The 22,878-nt window shown below is 49.2% G+C and overlaps 1 protein-coding gene across 1 annotated transcript; it reads right to left on the bottom strand.

The window, feature by feature from the left end:
- Positions 1-519: 519 nt before the first annotated feature.
- On the bottom strand, positions 520-3,910 carry LOC132763211 (uncharacterized). Its single transcript, XM_067471715.1, has 3 exons — positions 2,800-3,910; positions 2,507-2,680; positions 520-1,535 (listed from the first exon to the last, which is right to left on the bottom strand). The coding sequence occupies exons 1-3, from the start codon at positions 3,908-3,910 to the stop codon at positions 1,354-1,356; spliced, it is 1,467 nt and encodes a 488-aa protein (XP_067327816.1). The 3' UTR covers positions 520-1,353.
- Positions 3,911-22,878: the final 18,968 nt, after the last annotated feature.

The following is a 22,878-nucleotide window of genomic DNA, read 5'->3' as shown; positions in this document are numbered from 1 at the left end:
GGGGGGGAGTTGCGAGGGGGTTTCAGAGCGGTTGTCAAAGACCATCAGAAAACATACGTTTCTGATGGTCTTAGGAACTCTTTTGGCAGAGAAGGCTGAAGATCTCTCCGCCTGTCCTTCTCTTCCTTTTTGGAAACAGATGGCGAATTCTTCCACTAAAAGCCCTCCTCTGCTATGATTGGCTGGCCTCCCAACCAAGGGGAGGGCTGTTTCTGAGTCTCCTAACCAGGGGAGGGAGAGCAGGCATGCTCTGTACATGGCAATGTGGTGCACATGGGCAGATGAGGAAGTGCATGTGAGGCCAGAAGGCTTGCACCAGCAAGTCCCTTCAAGGGATGGGGATTCTGTCTGGGAAGTTTGGCCCAGTTCTATCATTGGTGGGGTTCAGAATGCTCTTTGATTTTAGGTGAACTATAGATCCCAGCAACTACAACTCCCAAATGACAAGATCTATTTCCCCCAAACTCCGCCAGTGTTCACATTTGGGCTTATTGAGTATTCATGCCGAGTTTGGTCCAGTGAATGAAAATGCATCCTGCATATCAGATATTTACATTACAATTCAGAACAGTAGCAAAATTACAGTTATGAAGTAACAGCGAAAATAACTGTATCAAGGCATCACGGCATTGGGAAGGTAGGGAATCACTGCTTTGGTTGTTGCTATGATGTGCCATCATGCTGGCTCGTGGCAAGCCTTTTGTGAATTTTCTTGGCAAGGTGGGCTCAGAGGGGGATTTCCTTTGCCTCCCTGAGATTGTGACCTACAATCTTAAGGCTCCACCCAGTGGGTTTCCAGGGCTCAGTGGGGCCTGAAGCTCCTGAGCCAATGTTCAGACCACGGCCCTATATTGGTACTGACAGCCATTTCCAGAACTCTTAACTGATCCGACATTGGTTTAAATCTCTCATCTGTTTTATTCATGGAAGAAATCGTAACGGTTCATGTGAAGGAGGTTTTCTTACGAGGCTCTCTGGCCAGACAAAGGATGGAGGGGATGTGCCAAAATCATAGGGGTGCGATGTATGTGCCGCCATTTACTAACATATGAGGCGATAAGCATTTGTCATTAACAATCCAGGATATGGGCCACCGAACGCGTGTGTGTGGTTGCCCCACTGCAGAGTCTGTTCCACATTGAGCAAAGGAAGGGAGGCAGGGCCGGGCAAGGGCCTGAGCCAAGATTCTTGGCTGTGCCTCAGAGCAAAGGGGGGGGGGGGGCGCTGTGTGAGCCACTTGCTCTCCCTCTAGATGGGAGACCCACTTATTTTACCCCAGGGACTCTGGTCAAAGGGAAGGTGGCCGGAGCAAGGAATGGCGGAAGAAGCACCTTGATTTCCTCCTCCACAGACCTAGACCGTTACGGTGCTGTACCCGGCTGCTTCTCCTTCGCTGCTCTCCAAGTTCAGGTTGCAGTGGAGCGGGCAGCACTCCTCCAGGTGCTCCCAGTCTGAACTCAGTCCTGGCTCTGAGGGCGGCTCCGAATCCTTGGAGAGAGAGCTGCTGTTGACCCTTCTGCACAATGTGTCTCTATCTGTAAAGATCACAGAAGTTGGATGGGCTGTAGTCTCTTTCCTACATTTTATTATTTATGTATTGAATTGAATGCTTTTTTATTCCACCTTCCTTTCCAAATAGGATGTGATACAAAGTTGAGTCCCCAGTCACAAAAACTTACCCCAAATAAGACATATCGCCCTCTTAAAGGCAATACACATATGTGCCTATTTGGTCATGAACGACTTGTGTAAGGAGAGTGTAGTGATCCCGGTGGTTTGCATGTTTTAACCTGGGCGTTGAGGGAGTCATCCAAGGGGCTAAGTCCTGCTCCTCCCAATGCATCTAGGGCTTTGGACAGCTCTCTATGCACTTTCAATCCTGTGGCTGCCTCATGCAGAATTCTGGAGTTTGTAGTTTAGGAAGGGGCCTTGGAAATTCTCAGCTAGAGGGGGCCTTGGCCTCCCTAAACTACACTCCCCAGAATTCTGCAGGAGAAGGCGGCCACAGGATCGAAAGGAAATAGACCAAGCATCCTCAAACGGCGCCCGTCCGTCTGTTGGGACATCCAACCCCAGAAGCCCTAGCCCGCTTGTTCAGTTGTCAAGAATTTTGGGACTTGGGGCCCCAAACAGCTGGCGGGCCTCTGGGATAGAGACTGTGCCTATTGTTTTTTTGTGTCTGGAGCGGCTTGAGAAACTGCAAGTCACTTCTGGTGTGAGAATTGTCCGTCTGCAAGGACGTTGCCCAGGGGATTCCTGGATGTTTTACCATCCTGTGGGAGGTTTCTCATGTCCCCGCATGGGAAGCTGTAGCTCACCCTTCTCCCAGGATTCTAACCGCCGACCTTTTGGTCAGCAATCCTGCCTGCACAAGGGTAACCCATTGTGGTACCAGGGGCTCCTATTCTAGTGTGACAAGGTGGTTAAATCTGGCACAAATTCACTTTTCTTTTGTCTGAGTCTTATGGTGAAGCATGTGGTGCATTCAGGTGTGGGTTTGCCTTACCTCTGGCTCTCTGCATGGTCCCTGGAGGGGATGAGGAGGCCTCCTCCTGCGTGGCATTCATGGCTCGATCAATGCCATGGGTGTGGTCCCAATTGAGCTGGGGCTCCTCCGGGTCCCCTTCTGACTCCTCAAAGTCCTCTGGATAATTGGGCAGCTCCCACTCATTCTCAGAAGCTGCAAGAGAGGAAGGTAGGCTCTGTCACTCGTACCCTTCTCCGACCCTTTTGCTGTTCATAGAGGCATGAAGACCCCCAATTCCCTCAAAGACATATACCCACCCACCCCCCTTGTACCAGTCTCAGTCAGGGCCTCAGCGGCAGTAGCTGTGTTGAAGGCGGTGTCTTCGGAGCTGTGGCTGCTGAAGGAAGTGCCTGTGTCTTCGAAGTCGGCTGAGTAATGGGATCCGCTGCTGGAGATGCTGGAGGTGTCCTCCTGATTGTGGCTCCCCTGAAGGAGGTGGGGATGCAGGGGCCCCGATCTCAGAGCCAGGACTTGGCAGTCAACACGTGGCTTTGGGCCATGAGGCTGAGGAAGCACCTCATTAAAGACCCCTGGCTCTGTTCCACGCTGGAGAAGGAAGAGGCTGAGGTGCTCCTGGACGTAAGGGAAGGTCAGGATGGTGTTGGTGCAAGGCCGCTTGTTGGGGTCCTTCTGAAGGATGGCGGCGATCAGACCATGCAAAGGGGCCGAATAACAGGAGGGCACGGGGGCATGGCGTCCGCGGACGATCTTGTCGAAAAGGCCGATGAGGCTGAGGGCCTGGAAGGGTGGCCGGAGGGCACAAGTCTCGAAGAGAACGCAGCCCAGGGCCCAGACGTCGGCCTTTGAGCTGTACGGGACGTCTTCACAGAGCTCGGGGCTGAGATAGTAGGGTGTCCCCACGAAGGTGCTGGCCATCTCTGCTGTCTCATCCATTACCTTGGATATGCCAAAGTCGCCCAGCTTCAGGATGCGGTCTCTGGTGAGGAAGACATTGGAGGACTTGATGTCCCTGTGGAGGATCTTCCGGGCGTGGATGTACTGGACGGCCATGGCAAGCTGAACGAACCAGCGCATGACCGTGCTTTCCGGGAAGTGGGCCACTCCGCCGCCTTTGCTGCCTTCAGTGGTCTGGCTCCGGATGTGTTCGTCCAGGGATCCCCCATCGCAGTATTCCTGGACAATGAAGACGTGGGCGCCTCCCGGGTCTAAGAAGTGGTCGTGGCAGGCCACCACGTGTGGGTGCCGTAGCTGGCGCAGGATGGCCACTTCCCGCAGGATGGCTTCCTTGTCTCGCAACCGCTTGCCCGGGACAGTCTTGACCTTCTTCACTGCAAAGAGCTCCTTGGTCTGGGAGTCCCTCACCAGGAAGACCTCTGCGCTGGCTCCTTGGCCAATGCTGAGGAGGGTCTCATACTTCTCCATGTTCTCTTGGAGGAAACTCGCCTCAGGCTGCTGTGGTTGGGGGTGTCCCCACCGTCCCCCCCGCCTCCTCCCTGTATGCCATTGCCCCAAAGAAAGGGAGGGAGGAAAGAGGATGGGACGGAGGGAGGGAGGGAGGGCAAGGGGGGAGCAGGGAGGCGGAGGAGGGGGCTGTCACCCTTCTGTCATCATGGCCCTGGCTTTGGGGGAGGGGCACTGCTGCCAGGCCCTAGCCATGGTTACCTGGGGGAGCCCCCTGAGCTGGGGCTACATCACAGACAGGATTGTGACAATGCCCTGAACTGAAAGGCTGGCAGAGGCCAAAGTATTGGTGGGTGGAGGGAGGCAAGGGAAAGTAGAAGGGTCAACACAGAAGAGGTTTCCCTAGATAAGATTTTTACTCAGCTGATGGAAGCATAGAGCATCTGGCCCAACAGAACATGGCACAGAAGAATGCATTATTTATTTTCTCCTTGGTTTGGAGAAGGAAAAGTCATGGCAGCAGGTCTCATGGATTGGACCAGACAGCCTAGCAGGTCATCCATTCTCTCTGACTTGGTGATACATCTCAATGAATGGTGATCCCTGGGCCAGATATTATTTGGAACTGGAAAAGAAGGCAGAAGAATAAAGCAAAAATAGAAAAAGGACCTTCTGAGATGGTTTTCCCAGTTCCTTCCTCTGAAATGTCACCTGCATCACCTGGAAGCTGTCCTGTCTGAACCCAAACTGGGGCAGACCCCGCTTGGTTTCCAAGATCAGAGGGAATCTGGTGCCTTTAGGACAGTGATTCACAATGTGTGGGTCCCCAGGTGTTTTGGCCTTCAACTCCCAAAAGAAGAAGCCTCCCGCAAGGATGATAAGAACGTCAAATCATCGGGGCGACCCCTGGGCAACGTCCTTGCAGACAGCCAATTGTCTCACACCAGAAGCGACTTGCAGTTTCTCAAATCGCTCCTGACATGACCAAAAAAAAAAACAAAAAAAAAACTGGGAGTTGTAGGCCAAAACACCTGAGGACCCACAGGTTGAGAACCAGTGTTTTAGGACATTGCCATCCAAGCCTTAGACCAGTGTTTCTCAACATCGGGTTGGGACCCCTTAGGGGGTTGTGATGGGGCGTCAGAGGGGTCGCCAAAAACCATCAGAAAACACAGTATTTTCTGTTGTTTCTGTGTGGGAGATTTGGCCCAATTCTATCATTGGTGGGGGTTAGAATGCTCTTTGATTGTAACCGAACTATAAATCCCAGCAAATACAACTCCCAAATGTCAAGGTCTATTTTCCTCAAACTCCAACAGTGTTCACATTTGGATATATTGAATAGATCCATCGTTTTGAGTCTACAGTGCTCTCTGGATGATGCTATATCTGTGAAACATTATTATTTATTATTTATTATTTATTATTTGCACTTGTTAACCGCCACTCTCAAGCCCGAAGGCGACTCGTGGCGGTGTACAGAACATAGAACACAAAGGACAACAGGTTACAATAAATCAGGACCACAACACACATCTTATTAATACACAGCTACTTAACTAAAAATCCGCTTCGTCTTGTTTAGGGTCATAATCAATCTCGAAGTCATGGTCCATTCCGGTGGTCATTCCAAAAACATAGCACTTAGTTGAAGGCCTTCTCAAAGAGCCAGGTTTTCAGGCCCTTGCGGAAGGCCATGAGGGAAGGCGCCTGTCTGATTTCAGCAGGGAGGGAGTTCCACAGCCGGGGGGCCACCACCGAGAAGGCCCGCTCTCTTGTCCCCGCCAGGCGTGCCTGTGAGGCAGGCGGGACCGAGAGAAGGGCCTCCCCGGATGATCTTAAGGTCCTCGTGGGCTCGTAGGCCGAGATGCGGTTCTCAAGGTATTTTGGGCCGGAACCGTTTAGGGCTTTGTAGGATAACACCAGCACCTTAAATTGGGCCCGGTAGCTAATTGGCAGCCAGTGGAGCTGGGACAGCAAGGGCGTTGTGTGCTCCCTGCGTCCCGCTCCGGTTAACAACATGGCTGCCGCACGCTGGACTAGCTGGAGCTTCCGGGCCGTCTTCAAGGGCAGCCCCACGTAGAGAGCGTTGCAGTAGTCGAGGCGGGATGTGACCAAAGCGAGTACCACCGTGGCCAAGTCAGACTTCCCAAGATACGGGCGCAGCTGGCGCACGAGCCAAAGCTGTGCAAATGCTCCCCTGGTCACCGCCGAAACCTGGGGATCCAGGCTCAGTGATGAGTCCAGGGTCACACCCAAGCTGCGAACCTGTGCCTTCAAGGGGAGTGCGACCCCGTCCAGCACGGGCTGTAACCCTATACCCTGTTCGGCCTTGCGACTGACCAGGAGTACCTCTGTCTTGTCTGGATTTAATTTCAGTTTGTTCGCCCTCATCCAGACCGTCACAGCGGCCAGGCACCGGTTCAGGACTTCGACAGCCTCCTTAGTAGCAGGTGGGAAGGAGTGACAGAGTTGGACGTCATCTGCGTACAGATGACACCGCACCCCGAAACTCCGGATGATCTCACCCAGCGGCTTCATGTAGATGTTAAACAGCATGGGGGACAGTATGGAGCCCTGAGGAACACCACAGGTCAACGGCTGTGGTGTTGAACAGGAGTCCCCCAATAACACCTTCTGGGTACGACCCTCTAGAAATGACTGGAGCCACCGCAAAGCGGTGCCTCCAAGGCCCATCTCTGCAAGGCGTCCCAGAAGAATACCGTGGTCGACGGTATCGAAGGCCGCTGAGAGGTCCAGGAGCACCAACAGGGACACACTCCCCCTGTCTAGCTCCCGGCGGAGATCATCCACTAAGGCGACCAAGACCGTCTCGGTACCATGTCCCGGTCTGAAGCCAGACTGTGCCGGATCCAGATAATCCGTGTCTCTCAAGAATACCTGGAGTTGTGAGGCCACCACGCTTTCCATGACTTTGCCCAAGAAGGGAAGATTGGAAACAGGCCGAAAGTTGTCAAATTTGGTGGGGTCCAGTGATGGTTTCTTCAACAGCGGCTTTATAATAGCCTGTTTTAGGCTCGCTGGAATCGTGCCTTCCCGAAGGGAGGCATTAACCACCACCGTTACCCACTCAGCCAATCCCCCTCTGGCCTCTTTCAGAAGCCAGGATGGGCAGGGGTCTAGGATGGACGTGGTAGGCCTCATTCCTCCAAGTATCTTGTCCACATCCTCGGGTTTCACAAACTGAAAAGAATCCATCAAAATAGGACAAGCAGGTGCTTGTGTCACATCCACCGAGACTGCATTTAATGTGGCGTCCAGCCCAGAACGGATCAAAGCGACTTTGTCTGCGAAGAACCGAGCAAATGCTTCACAGCGCGTGGCCGAGTTGTCAGGGCTCCCTCCTGAGGTAGGGGGAGTTAAAAGACCTCTGACAATCCGAAACAACTCCGCCGGACGGTTTTTTGCAGACGCAATAGTGGCCGCAAAGAAAGTTTTCTTTGCGGCTTTTATTGCCGCGGCATATGCCCTTAGAAAGGACACAAACCGTGCTCGATTTGGCTCGCTTGGGTCCGAGCGCCACACGCTCTCTAGTTCCCTCTTCCTTCGCTTCATCGCTGCCAGCTCCTCAGTGAACCAAGGAGCTGGTTTAGCTCGGTTACTTGAGAGGGGACGTTCCGGAGCGATCCTGTCAATTGCCCTGGTCATCTCCCCATTCCAGAGAGCGACCAAGGCCTCGACATGGTCACCTACCGAGGTAGCGGGGAACTCCCCAAGAGCCATCAGGAATCCGTTCGGATCCATAAGCCTCCTGGGGCGGACCATCTTAATGGGTCCTCCACCTTTGCGGAGGTTAGGGGGCGCAGTGAGCCTAAATCTGATCAGGAAGTGGTCGGTCCATGGCAACGGAGAGATAGACAGCTCCTCCACACCGCCACCTTGCTCCCATCCCTGGCAGAAGACCAAGTCCAATGTGTGTCCAGCACAGTGGGTGGGGCCAGTTATTTGTTGGGACAGCCCCATGGTTGCCATGGCAGACATGAAGTCCTGAGCCGCTCCTGTGAGGGTTGCCTCGGCATGGATGTTGAAGTCCCCCAGCACAAGAAGCCGTTGGGACTCCACCACCAGGCTCGAGACCACCCCCGCTAGCTCAGGCAGGGAGACTGTAGTGCAGCGAGGTGGACGGTACACTACAAGAATCCCTATTCTGTCCCGGTCACCCACCCTCAGGTGGACGCATTCGAAATTTGTGGTCTGCGGGATGGGACTCCTGGTCAGATGGATGGAATCTCTATAGACCACTGCGACCCCGCCTCCCCGTCCTCCGGCTCTTGGTTGGTGTTGCACGGAGAAACCTGGAGGACAAAGCTGGGAGAGATTTACGCCCCCCGCTTCATCCAGCCAGGTCTCCGTGATGCACGCCAGATCTGCCCGCTCCTCCAGGATTAAATCCTGGATCCAGGTAGTTTTTCCGTTGACAGATCTGGCGTTCAACAACACCACCTTCAAACCGGAGGGCCCGCTCACCTGGTTACACCAATTTACCTTAGGAGACCGGTTGGGGGTTGTTAATGTGGATAAGCGGTCCGAATTAGGCCGAATTCGAGGTCTCCTTTTCCCGCATCTCCTCCTTCCCACCACGACCTCTATGGGGGCCCCTCGGCTAATGGAACACCTCCCCCCCTCCATGCCGCAATCTAAAGACAAGATCTTGCTTTCTGCTTTGTTCGTTGTTTGATTTTTCGGTCCTTGGCCATATCCTTTCTTCCCCTCTACCCCCCTCCCCACCTCATTTTTATTTACAGGGTCCAACCCACCTCCTCTCTTGTCCCTTACACTATACAATAGTAACAAGGATAGTACACAAAGGGGGATGGGGGACCACATGGATAACAGCTATACAGGTGGTGTTCGATGTTCCGGCCACACCAATCGAATAGTTCATAAAGTGCACAAGTAAAGTGCTAGGTCTAAAGTGCAATAAGTGCCCTATATTGATTGGACGGTAGCTACAGTAGCTAAAATGCGGCACGGAGGGACAGGGAAGGGGCGAAAGTGCTAGTGCAGTTGGTGGCAAGGCAGGCGCCTTAAAGTGCTTTCTTACGTAAAGTGCTATATTTCGTATTTATATCACATTATCAACCGATATAAGCCCAGGAATGTGCAAGCTGATGGTATATAATCACCCTCCTATGGGGCTGAGAGATGGCAAGTTAGCTCAAAGCTGTTGTGACCCAGATGGAGTCTCTAGACGGTTGGAATGAAGCGGATGGGGGCTTCCGGGGGTGGCAACTCGGCAGTGGGACAGCACTGTTGGTCGATTACAGTAATTACAGTAATTACAGTAATTACACACTCTGTACTAACACAGAGAGGGCCGGCCCAAGGTCTACACAAGGCCAGCGCTAAAGGTCTACACAGAGGTCTACCCAAAAGGTCTGCACCGAGGTCTACACAGAGAAGGCCAACACAATATAAGGTCTACACAATATAAGGTCTACACAAAAAGGTCGGCACAAAATGTCTACCCAGGGGTCCGCACAGGGACAGTCAGACCCTCCGCAGTCTCGTCGCTGCGTCCAGATGGAAGAGTGGGACGGCCGTTCAGATGGTCTAGGCGGTGGTGTGGCCTATGCGGCTCCCAGCGATGGCGGCTGTGGTGGTTTCGGCTGGGCGATGGCGGCCGCAGATAAGCAGCAAGCTGGTGGTGATAGCGGCCGCAGCAGCTGCGGTGACGGCAATGGTCCGGCCTGGTGGCAGGTGCGGCCTTGCTGGCGATGTCTGCGGTCTAGTGGGCGATGTAGAGGCCTCCTTGCAGATTGCTGAGTCACACCCCACTGGAGGAGGCCTGGGCTGCTGGCTACTCACAAGGAGTCCTGGGAGCAGGCTGGAGATCTTTATTGCCCCTTCACAGCAAGCACAGCACAGCAGACTCAGTCCCTGGCAGGCCTGTGGACTCAGCTTTATAGATGTAGAGGCCTCCTTGCAGATTGCTGAGTCACACCCCACTGGAGGAGGCCTGGGCTGCTGGCTACTCACAAGGAGTCCTGGGAGCAGGCTGGAGATCTTTATTGCCCCTTCACAGCAAGCACAGCACAGCAGACTCATATCTATATCTATGGCTGGATGGCTCTTTGTCAGGAGGGTTTGATTGCGTTTTCTTGCCCTGGTGAAGGGAGTTGGACTGGATGGCCTTAAGTATTTTCTGTTGGTCCTGGGGAAAGTTTGTGTGGAAAGTTTGCCCCAATTATCTCGTTGGTGGGGTTCAGAATGCGCTTTGATTGTAGGTGAACTAAATCCCAGTAACCACAACTCCCAAATGTCAAAAATCCACCAGTCTTCACATTTGGGCATATTGAGTATTCGTGCCAGTTTGGTCTAGATCCATCATTGTTTGAGTCCACAGTGCTTTCTGGATGTAGGTGAAATACAGTTCCCAAACTCAAGGTCAATGCCCACCAAACCCTTCCAGTATTTTTTGTTAGTCATGGGAGTTCTGTGTGCCAAGTTTGGTTCAATTCCATCGTTGGTGGAGTTCAGAATGCTCTTTGATTGGAGGTGAACTATATAAATCCCAGCAACTACAACACCCAAATGACAACATCAATCCCCCACAATCCTATCAATATTCAAATTTGGGCAAATTGGGTGTTTGTGCCAAATTGGGTCCAGTGAATGAAAATACATTTTGCCTATTAGATATTTACATGACGATTCATAACAATAGCAAAATTACAGTTATGAAGTAGCAACGAAAATAATGTTATGGTTGGAGGTCACTACAACATGTGGAACTGTATTAAGGGGTCGTGACATTCGGAGGGTTGACAAACACTGGCTTAGAGGCAGAGAGGGAAACCCTTGCTGTACATAATGTCCACCGATGCGCCTTTCTGGCCACAGGAGGGAGGCCTTTCCCAACGAATAGGAGGAATGGCAGCAAAGTGAGAGAAAGAGGGAGGGAGGCAGATGTTTCCCAGTGTTTCTTTTCCAGCAAGGAGCCAGGGTACATTGTGTCCATATCCAGCCCTGGCCTGGGAAGACTGCTGCGCTTCTGGGAGAGATCCCATTTGGCCAGAGATTGACCAAAAGGGAAGCTCACCCTGGAAGGCGGAAGGAAGCTTCATTTCCTGCTCTGGTTGCACTGACTTCTGACCCTCCCAGGATGGCCAAAGGACACCCAGGAGCACAAAGAGAGAGAGAGAACAAGCAAAAGTGGCCCTGGAGAGCAGCCACGTTCCTCCTTGTGGAAAAAACCAGAACACAGAAAGATTGTTGAATTCATAGAATCATAAAGTTGGAAGAGACTTCATGGGCCATCCAGTCCAACCCCCTCCAAGAAGCAGGAAAATTGCTTTCAAAGCACCCCCAACACATGGCCATCTGGCCTCTGTTTAAAAGCTTCCAAAGAAGGAGCCTCCACCACACTCCAGGGCAGAGAGTTCCACTGCTGAACGGCTCTCACAGTCAAGAAGTTCTTCCTCATGTTCAGACGGAATCTCCCTTCTTAGTTTGAAGCCATTGTCCTATGTCCTAGTCGCAAGGGCAGGAGAAAACAAGCTTGCTCCCTCCTCCCTATGACTTTCTCTCACGTATTTATACATGGCTATCATGTCTCCTCACAGCCTTCTCTTCTTCAGGGTAAACATGCCCATCAACTCCGCTGGACCGGCCATGTTGTCTCGTCTCCCAAACCAGTTGCTCTACTCCAGTGGTTCTCAACCTGGGGTCCTCAGATGTTTTTGGCCTTCAACTCCCAGAAATCCTAACAGCTGCTAAACTGGCTGGGATTTCTGGGAATTGTAGGCCAAAAACATCTGGGGACCCCAGGTTGAGAACCACTGCTCTACTCCAAACTCAAGAATGGAAAACAGAATGTTGGTGGACAGGAAAAGAGATTGAAAGATGGGCTTAAAGCCAACCTTAAAAACTCTGACATAGACACTGAGAACTGGGAAGCCCTGGCCCTTGAGCGCTCCAGTTGGAGGTCAGCTGTGACCAGCAGTGCTGTAGAATTTGAAGAGGCACGAATGGAGGGTGAAAGAGAGAAACATGCCAAGAGGAAGGTGTGTCAAGCCAACCCCGACGAGGACTGCCTTCCACCTGGAAACCAGTTCCTCACTGTGGGAGAAGATGCAGGTCAAGAATAGGACACTGACCCTGGAAAAATATCCTACTCGGACAACGAGGGATTGCCTAATAATAATAATAATAACAACAACAACAACAACAACAACAGCAGCACTTTATTTGTATCCTGCTACCATCTCCCCATGGGACTCGGTGCGGCTTACATGAGGCCAAGCCCAAACACAACAATACAAGCAATAATAACAACAATTCAAGCAAATAAAATAAAAAATAGACAATAAAATATACAAAATTATCAATAAGACAACACACAATTAAAAATAGTGGGATGGCCAAATGTAGAGATTAAAATTGGAAATAATGCCTAAGTAAGTAAGCCCAGTTCTTTAAGCCGCTCCTCATAGGGCTTGTTCTCCAGACCTTTGATCATTTTAGTCACCCTCCTCTGGACACATTCCAGCTTGTCATTATCTCTTCAATTGTGGTGCCCAGAATCGGACGCAATATTCCAGGTGTGTCACAATGTTCTAGGTGTGAATTTGGAAACTTATGCAAGCCAATATAGCTTGTTTCTGAAACCAGGATCACATAATCCACTTGGCCAAGGATAGACTTGAGGGCAAGATGTTTTTAATACCACGGGATCCAGCTGGTCATCTTTCCAAGAGACCCCGTGTACAAGGACACAATTCCTCAGGGCTTGTCCATGCGCAAGGGTCTCTTGGCTCTTCCAGGAAGGAGGAAAAGGTGACCTTTCTGGGCCAACACCCTCGTCATTATCAACCAGAGAATTGCCAGGATCTTTTGCATTTCATGTCTCTTAACAATATGGCAAAATAACTTTCAAAGTATTATGTAACTATGTATTGTCGAAGGCTTTCATGGCCGGGATCACTGGATTGTTGTGAGTTTTCCGAGCTGTATGGCCATGTTCCAGAAGCATTCTCTCCTGACAAGCATTCTTTCCAGACCTCACAACCTCTGAGGATGCCTGCCATAGATGTGGGTGAAACGTCAGGAGAGAATGCTCCTGGAACATGTCATACAGCCCGGAAAACTACAACAACGCTATTATGTAACTGTTAAAAGTTTTGGCATCAAAGCAGCTGCACCAATCCTGGCTGCTGTTTTCTTTAACTTTCTTTGTTTTGGCTGCACAGCCTTTACGTGTTAATCTGATCAGTGTGTTTTCAACCAGAGCTCCCCTATCTAAGGACAAGCCTAAGGGTATGTGCCTCAACCCTGATATTTGCTGTGTGGGTGAAGGACTTTTATTGTCACATTGCATTTTAAAAACCAAGTACCACCTCGCCCCCAGGAAAACCTTCTGCCTGTTGACAATGAAGGGGGCTTGTGCCAGGAAGGACCCATTCACACCAGTATGTTCTCTCCCTTTTCACCAAGCTCTTTCTAAATCCTTTTGCTGGAGTTCTTCTCCTTTCTTTTTCTCTAATATTTCCATGTGGTAATGAAGACTTTCATGGCCAGAATAACTGGGTTGCTGTGAGTTTTCCGGGCTGTATGGTCATGTTCCAGAAGCATTCTCTCCTGACGTTTTGCGCACATATATGGCAGGCGTCCTCAGAGGTTGTGAGGTCTGTTGGAAAGTAAACCAGGGAGGTTTATATATCTGTGAAAGGTCCAGAGTGGGAGAAAGAACTCTTGTCTGTTGGAGGCAAGAGTGAATGTTGCAATTAATTACCTTGATTAGAATCATAGAATCAAAGAGTTGGAAGCAGGCCCGTAGCCAGGATTTCGTTTTGGGGGGGGGGGGCTGAATTTTTTTTCAGGGGGTGTTTCGGGGGGCCCCTGAGTTTCGGGAGGGGGGTGAGTCTGAGTGAAAGAGGGTCTACCCTAGCAAACCTTTTGTATAGTTACCCCAATACCTCCATGCATATGGGATATATTGAGTATGCTACATGCCTGGTTGGAAGAGACCTCATGGGCCATCCAGTCCAACCCCCTGCCAAGAAGCAGGAATATTGCATTCAAATCACCCCTGACAGATGGCCATCCAGCCTCTCTTTAAAAGCTTCCAAAGAAGGAGGCTTCACCACACTCCAGGGCAGAGAGTTCCACTGCTGAATGGCTCTCACAGTCAGGAAGTTCTTCCTCATGTTCGGATGGAATCTCTTTTCTTGTAGTTTGAAGCCATTGTTCCGCGTCCTAGACTCCAGGGAAGCAGAAAACAAGCTTGCTCCCTCCTCCCTGTGACTTTCTCTTACATATTTATACATGGCCTTCATCATATCTCCTCTCAGCCTTATCTTCTTCAGGCTAAACATGCCCAGCTCCTTAAGCCGCTCCTCATAGGGCTTGTTCTCCAGACCCTTGATCATTTTAGTCACCCTCCTCTGGACACATTCCAGCTTGTCAATATCTCTCTTGAATTATGGTGCCCAGAATTGGACACAATATTCCAGGTGTGGTCTAACCAAGGCGGAATAGAGCATGGGGAGCATTACTTCCCTGGACCTAGACACTATGCTCCTATTGATGCAGGCCAAAATCCCATTGGCTTTTTTTGCCGCCACATCACATTGTTGGCTCATGTTTAACTTGTTGTCCACAAGGACTCCAAGATCTTTTTCACACGTTGCAAAGTCTTGCAGCTTCAAGGCCTGGCTGATTCCTGCCCGGGGGAATCCTTTGTTGGGAGGTGATTAGCTGACCCTGTTTGTTTGCTTGTTTATATATTTACTGTATTTGGATACCGCCCCTCTCAGCCCTCAGGCGACTCGAGGCGGTTTACTAGGAAAAATTAAATGCCACAAAGCAGAAGTACAATTTAAAAACATTTACATACATAAAATCATAACAACAGCAATAAAACATTAGTCATTAATAAATCCTTATTAAAAAAAAAAACATTGTCCTCTCCCATCGTATAGTTGTTCCAGTGTCCTATGTTTGGATGGGAATATTTTAATAAGTCAAATGCAGAAATAATCTTTAGAATGTGCTCTTTAACTATATATCTGAGTTGCTGTGAGTTTCCAGGCTGTATGGCAATGTTCCAGAAGCATTCTCTCCTGACATTTTGCCCACATCTATGGCAGGCATCCTCAGAAGTTGTGAGGTCTGTTGGAAACTAGGCAAGTGAGGTTTATATATCTGCGGAATGTCCAGGGTGGGAGAAAGAACTCTTGTCTGTTGGAGGCAAGAGTGAATGTTGCAATTAATTACCTTGATTAGCATTGCTGGCTGATTCCTGCCTGGGGGAATCCTTTTTTTGTAGGTGATTAGCTGGCCCTGATTGTTTCCTGTCTGGAATTCCCCTGTTTTTTGAGTGTTTTCTTTATTTACTGTTATGATTTTGGAGGTTTTTTTAACACCGGTGCGGTGGCCAGATTTTGTTCATTTTCATGATTTCTTCCTTTCTGTTGAAATTGTCCACATGCTTTAGTATTTCAATGCCTTCTCTGTGTAACCTGACACGGTAGTAGTGAGAGTGGTTCAGAATTTCTGTGTTCTCAAATAATATGCTGTGCCCAGGTTGGTTCATCAGGTGCTCTGCTATGGCTGACTTCTCTGGTTGAAGTAGTCTGCAGTGCCTTTCATGTTCCTTGATTCGTGTCTGGGCAATGCTGCATTTGGTGGTCCCTCTGTAGACTTGTTCACAGCTGCATGGTACACGGTAGACTCCTGCAGAGGTGAGAGGATCCCTCTTGTCCTTTGCTGAATTTAGCATTTGTTGGATTTTCTTGGTGGGTCTGTAGAAAGTTTGTATATTGTGTTTTTTCATCAGCTTCTCTTTGCAGTCAGTGGTTCCCTTGATGTATGGCAAGAACCCTTTTCCTCTGGGTGGATCTTTGTCTTGACTCTCGTGGCTTGTTCTTGGTCTTGCAGCTCTTCTGATGTCTGAGGTGGAGTCTCCATTGGTCTGTAGAGCCCAGTTTAGGTGGTTCCGTTCACCTTGGAGGAGGTGGGCTTCGCAGATTCTTTTTGCACGGTCTGCCAGGGCTTTAATGGAGCTTCTTTTTTGACTTGGGTGATGGTTGGAGTTTTTATGTAGTTATCTATCTGTGTATGTATGTTTTCTGTAAACTGTGTGGACCAATTGTTGATTGGGTTTGTGGATGACTAGGACATGTAGAAATGGTAGTTTTCTTTCATTTTCTTTTTCCACGGTGAATTGGATGTTTGGGTGGGGTCTTTTGGGTCCTGCACAAACACACTCTGTAAAAAGATCTTGTGAGTCCTCGTGGATAACAAGTTAAACATGAGCCAACAATGTGATGGGGTGGCAAAAAAAAAGTCAATGGGATTTTGGCCTGCATCAATAGGAGTAAAGTGTCTAGATCCAGGGAAGTCATGCTACCCATGCTCTATTTTGCCTTGGTCAGACCACACCCGGAATCACACTGTGTCCAATCCTGGGCATGAATGTCAGCTGCATTAAGATCACTCTGACCAAAAGGTCATGAGTTCGAAGCCAGCCCAGGTTGGAGTGGGTTTCCAACCAATTGTGTAGCCTGTTGTCGACCTTTGCAACCCGAAAGACAACTGCATCTGTCAAGTAGGAAAATTAGGTACCACCTTAAAGTGTGGGAAGGCTAAATTAACTAATTTATGAGGCCATAAAAAAGACTCCAGGAAAGCACTCCAGCAAAAAAGCATGCGGGGAATGCAGAAGTACTTCATCAGCGTCGCAGATGGACGATGAAAGCGACAGCTCCCCTGGCGGCCAGAAAAAGTTAAATAGCCTCTGTGTATGTCTGTATATGTTGTATGTCAAAATTAGAATCATAGAATCAAAGAGTTGGAAGAGACCTCATGGGCCATCCAGTCCAACCCCCTGCCAAGAAGCAGGAATATTGCATTCAAATCACCCCTGACAAATGGCCATCCAGCCTCTGCTTAAAAGCTTCCAAAGAAGGAGCCTCCTTGGCATTGAATGTTTGCTATATATGTGTACACTGTAATCCGCCCTGAGTCCCCTGCGGGGTGAGAAGGGCGGAATATAAATACTGTAAATAAATAAATAAATAAATATGTCCAGAGGAGGGTGACTAAAATAATCAAAAGTCTGGAGAACAAGCCCTATGAGGAGCTGCTTAAAGAGCTGGGCATGTTTAGCCTGAAGAAGAGAAGGCTGAGAGGAGACATAATAGCCATGTAAAAATACGTGAGAGGAAGTCAGAGGGTGGAGGGAGCAAGCTTGTTTTCTGCTGCCCTGGAGACGAGGATGTGGAACAATGGCTTCAAACTACAAGAAAGGAGATTCCATCTGAACATTAGGAAGAACTTCCTGACTGTGAGAGCTGTTCAGCAGTGGAACTCTCTGCCCTGGAGTGTGGCAGAGGCTCCTTTTTTGGAAGGTTTTAAACAGAGGCTGGATGGCCATCTGTCGGGGGTGCTTTGAACGCAATTTTCCTGCTTCTTGGCAGGGGGTTGGACTGGATGGCCCATGAGGTCTCTTCCAACGCTAGGATTCTGTGATTCTATCTCAAGCCTTCAGGAAGCCGATGTGGCTGCTGACCTGAGTTGACTCCCGGTGCCTTGAAAATGGAGGAAGCTGCCATGGAGTGGAAGGAAGCTTTTATTAACGGAGCAAAACAATCTGAGAACAACAAGGGAGAATGTTCCCAACTCCGCTCTGTTATGTAAGAGGAGGAGGGTGCATTGTCAGACACCCTGAAGGCTGTGGCTTGTGGGCGTCTTCGGCTGGAGTCCAAAGGCTTTGCCGCCCGGCTTTGAAGGGAAGGTGCTCGCATCCCGTAGCCATGTTTCCTTTTTGGCCCAATCATCACAATGTTATATAAGAGCGTCATATCATTCATTCCACAAGCTGCGGTTTTTAATTCGGCAAGGCCAAACAATTCTTGAGCAAGTCATCCATGCTTGGCATGCGCTTTACCGCTGTTGGAGAATGAAGTCTGTCTGACATGGTGCCAAAGTGTGCTTTGCAGCCTTTTCTACCTGATCTGACTCCTATGGTGGGAGATCAACAAGAAAAGGGGATCCAGTCCAGGCAGAGAGTCTTCTGGATCAACACAATTGTAAGGTTTTCTTTTTGTGTCAGGAGCAACTTGAGAAACTGCAAGTCGCTTCTGGTGTGAGAGAACTGGCCGTCTGCAAGGATGTTGCCCAGGGGACACCTATTTTGATGTTTTATTATTATTATTATTATTATTATTATTATTATTTAACTTTATTTGTTAATAACATCTCCCGAAGGACTCGATGTGGCTTACAAAGGCCAAGGCCCCCAATAAAACAACAATATAACAAATACACATAAACCAAAAGCAAATCCAAACATTTAAGCAACAACAGTAAGCAATAAAAACAATACACCGTAACACAATAAAAACTAGGCCGGGCCAAATGTAATGGGTACAGATTAAAAAGTGCTGAGTATGCTGAGTGAGATATAAGGATTTTTGGATAAGTGCAATGTGCGGACAATCTTAATCTCTCATAAAGTGCTTCTGGAACGTGTTGCTGGAGTTTCCTATTCTGGAAAGGCACACTGGAATAGCCAGGTCTTCAAGCTCTTCCTAAAGACTGCAAACGTAGGGGCTTGTCTGATGTCCTTGGGGAGGGTATTCCAGAGTTGGGGGGCTACTACAGAGAAGGCCCTGTCCCTCATCCCCACCAACCGCGCTTGCGACTCAGGTGGGATCGTGAGCAGGGTTTTACCAATCTTGTGGGAAGCTTCTCTCATGTCCCTGCATGGGGAGCTGGAGCTGACAGAGGGAGCTCATCCGTGCTCTCCTTGGATTCAAACCTTTGACATGTTGGTGTTCAGTTTGGCCGGCATAAGGGTTTAACCCACTGCACCACTGGGGGCTTTGCAATTGCAAGTTGAGGAAACAGAGTTCTGCGAGGTGTGTTACAATCAAGAATTCACTTACAATTTGCTGAGCTGTTGAGGATCTTACATTCCATGCCTGGATTTGATTCACCCAGAAAATAGATTCTGTACTTACTTACTCAAATACTCCCTTTTTTTGTTTTTACAGTGTAGAGTGCTATGAGACATCCTCAAGGCAAATGTGATGCATGTATCTTGCAGAGCACAGATTGGAAGGGAGATATGGAAAGTTACTTGGCCGGGTTTCCCTCCGACTGGGCCAGCCAGCCTGGGAGCCTCTCTGCCACCCCGCCCTGCCTTTGGGACCTCTATCGGGTCGGAAGGCTGCCAGCTGGGTTGCAAAACCTGTAACGAGAGCGCAGGGCTGGGGTGAGGACTTGTTGTTCCCTGCTGCTTTGTTTTGGTGCCGTTTTGTTTTGCCTGCTCACCTCAAGTGCAAGGAGATTGGCTCCGGAGAAAAGACCCACGCCTTGTTCAGAGGGAGCAGGGCCAGCCTGACCTGGGAACATTGTGAGAAGGAGAAGAAGGGGGGATAGGGACAGAGGAGGAAGACTGATCACAAAAGTTGCTGCGAGTTTTCCGGACTGTATGGCCACATTCCAGAAGCATTCTCTCCTGACATTTTGCCCACATATATGGCAGGCATCCTGAGAGGTTGTGAGGTCTGTTGGAAACTAAACAAGGGAGATTTATATAGCTGTGAAAGGTCCAGGGTGGGAGAAAGAATAATAATAATAATAATAATAATAATAATAATAATAATAAACCTTTATTTATACCACCTCAACATATTTAAACTTTTTTGCCCAATGATGCACAGTACTGACATCAACACAATCACCATAAACAGCTTGCATTCTCTGAGGAATCTTCTTTGGGGCAACACCAGGCCTGTAGCGAGGGGGTGGTTTTAGGGGTTCAACCCCCCCCCCCCGAAATGTTTCAGATTTTTTTTAAAAACCTGGTTTACTCATGAATTTTAACTGGTTAACCAAATCCCCATGCTAAGTCTATGAGATGCAAAAAATTAAGAGTTCCTCCAGAACTGTAAGCACTATCTCAAGCAAATATTGACAATTTATTTACACTGTCATTACTTGCAGCAATAGCCGATGTAGTGAAGCAACCAAGTTGGGTGTGTGTGTGTTGAATGCTCTCATTAAGGAGGCCAGACTTGGTGGAGGTGGTTGACAGAGTTGAGCTGCAGGCTATTGAAGGTTGCTCTGCCCCGTGCTGTGCTCTTTGCTTCAGCGTGAGCTAGGAGGCAGGTTTCAAACCCCCCCCCCCCCGAAATTTTCAACCCTCCCCGAAACTTTCAAACCTCCCCCCCTGAAATTTTCAACCCTCCCCCAATTTTTTTTCTGGCTACAGCCCTGGGCGACACCTTCTACTGTCAAGAATTCAATGACTGCATGTTGCTTAAGTCGCATTGACCAACCATCCGTGCAGGTTACCTTACGTCACACTTTAGAAAACAATAATTCAATGCTAAGGCTTCCCACCAAAACAGAACTGTAGAGCAGAGTCTACTGCCGCATACCAGTACTGCCATCTGTTGAGGAGTTATGAAGGTGGAGGCATTACTTTTCATTCAACCCTTGCTTAGTTTCCAATAGACCTCATAACTTCTGAGGATGCCCTCCATAGATGTGGGTGAAACGTCAGGGGAGAATGCTTCTGGAACATTGCTATACAACCCACAAAACCACCACAACCCAGTGATTCTGGCCACGAAAGCCTTCAACAACATGCTGATCACACACATCTGCAGCACTTGGGCACCACTTTAACTGACATGTCTGCATCTCATGGAATCCTTGGGTTTGGCACTAAGCGAATCCTCAAGGAAAGTAAACATTCCAGGGTCCCATAGGATTCAGCTGTGGCAATTAGGGTGACATAAAGTGCTATCATTGTATAGAATGAAGGAGATCCAGAGTGAGAAAGAAGCTCACACAAAGCAACAACAGGAGCCACTTGATTCTGCCTGCTGTGCCCAAAGAAAACCAAGGAGTACTGTTCTCCACATTGGCACTCAGTGTGCCCTGCCTCCTCCTGCAAATGCCGTCATCTCTTGCATGTGCAGCAATTTACAACAGAATGTGCTTGTGCTGGGGGCTGTTTGTACAGGATTCACTCTCCAAACACGATGATTCCTTCACACACGCACACATGCACACAGCAAAAGACAAATGCATTTGCCTGGAGTGGGCAACTGACAACATGAAATGATTTATGGGAAGTTTATGGAGCATTTTTACTGCCCCGTGGCATCCAGAGCCATAAAGCAACATTGGCAGCCAAACAAAAGGAGAGAGCGGAGAGTCGGCACCATCTCCAGCGCCAGCTTAATTTTTTACAAAACATCTCTTAATGTTTAAAGCTCATTAAATCTCCAGAGCAGCCTCTATTTTTGGGCAGGCTTGGAGGTACCAGGCACAACCTGAATCCCTTTGGCTGCAGAGCTGGGAGGAGACCTCTCTTTTGACTCCGAGGGGCAAGCAAGGACACCCCCGAATCATAGTTACAGCTTGGTTGGACCTCTGGCTCACCCTGCTAAGCATAAGGTCTGCCCCAAGGCAGTGCTGCACACCTTATCCTTGCCATTCTTGGAATTTTCCAGATGAGGTGCCATCCATGCTCCAAGCCCACCTGAGGACCAGGTAGAGAACACCACCCAATCCAACCCCCAGCCAAGGACAGGGACGTCCTGTTCTCTCTGGGCCAAAGGGAGCCAAAGCAAACAGCCTCTGCCAACAAAGCTTTGCTGACCTTTTGGCACAGGGAATGTGCTGGAGACGTTCCTATCAGCTCCAGTGTTCTTGGCCTCTCCCTCTTCCACGATAATCCCTGGTTAAACATTGACTCCTGGCAGGGACAGCTCTATTTTGACCCCCCCCCCCCCCGGGCATATTGCCTCCCCGTCATAACACTCCTTTCCTCACATTACTGTAGATCACATACACTGATATTGCGCGCCATCAGAATTACGAAAATAGAATAGAACCTGGGTTGTTGTAGGTTTTTTCGGGCTATATGGCCATGTTCTAGAGGCATTCCCTTCTGACGTTTCACCTGCATCTATGGAAAGCATCCTCACTACCTCTGAGGATGCTTGCCATAGATGCAGGTGAAACATCAGGAGAGAATGCCTCTAGAACATGGCCACATAGTGTGAAAAAATCTACAACAACCCAGTGATTCCGGCCATGAAAGCCTTCGACAACAGAATAGAACCTGTTGGTGTTCTTGTATATCTACAAGTTGGTGTTAACTTATGCTAATATCGTAATAGGGCAGACAGGTGCAGCGGGTTAAACTGCTGAGCTGTCGAACTTGCGGACCGAAAGGTTGGTGGTTTGAATCTGGAGAGTGGAGTGAGCTCCTGCTGTCTGCCCCAGCTTCTGCCAACCTAGCAGTTTGAAAACATGCAAATGTGAATAGACCAATAGGTACTGTTTCGGCAGGAAAGTAATGACGCTCTATGCCAGGGGTCCTAAAATTAAGGCCTGAGGGCCGAATACGGCCCTCCAAGGTCATTTATCCGGCCCTCACTCAGGGTCAACCCAAGTCTGAAATGACTTGAAAGCACACAACAACAACAACCTATTTCATCAGCCAAAAGCAGGCCCACACTTCCCATTGAAATACTAATAAGTTTATATTTGTAAAAATTGTTCTTCATTTTAATTATTGTATTGTTTTTAAGTGTTTTTTTCCACTACAAATAAGATATGTGCAGTGTGCGTAGGAATTCATTCATTTTTTTTTCAAATTATAATCTGGTCCTCCAACAGTTTCAGGAACTGTGACCTGGCCCTCTGTTTAAAAACTTTGTGGACCCCTGCTCTATGCAATCATGCTGGCCACATGACCTTGGAGGCGTCTATGGACAACGCCGGCTCTCCGACTTAGAAATGGAGATGAGCACTACCCACTAGAGTCAGACATGACTAGACTTAATGTCAAGGGGAAACCTTTACTTCATCTTACTTTGAGGTGAGAGACAGAGTCATGTGCCCAAGGTCACCCTGTGGGTTTCTTGGGCTGAGTAAGGATTCAAACCCCAGCCAGTGATGCCACTGAGAGTCATGGAATGAGAATTTGTTTATTCGTT

This window comes from Anolis sagrei, chromosome 10 (genome assembly GCF_037176765.1).
Source record: "Anolis sagrei isolate rAnoSag1 chromosome 10, rAnoSag1.mat, whole genome shotgun sequence".
Lineage (NCBI taxonomy): Eukaryota > Metazoa > Chordata > Lepidosauria > Squamata > Dactyloidae > Anolis > Anolis sagrei.
The sequence above is the reverse complement of the archived record's forward strand: the minus strand, read 5'-3'. Positions and strand labels throughout refer to the sequence as shown.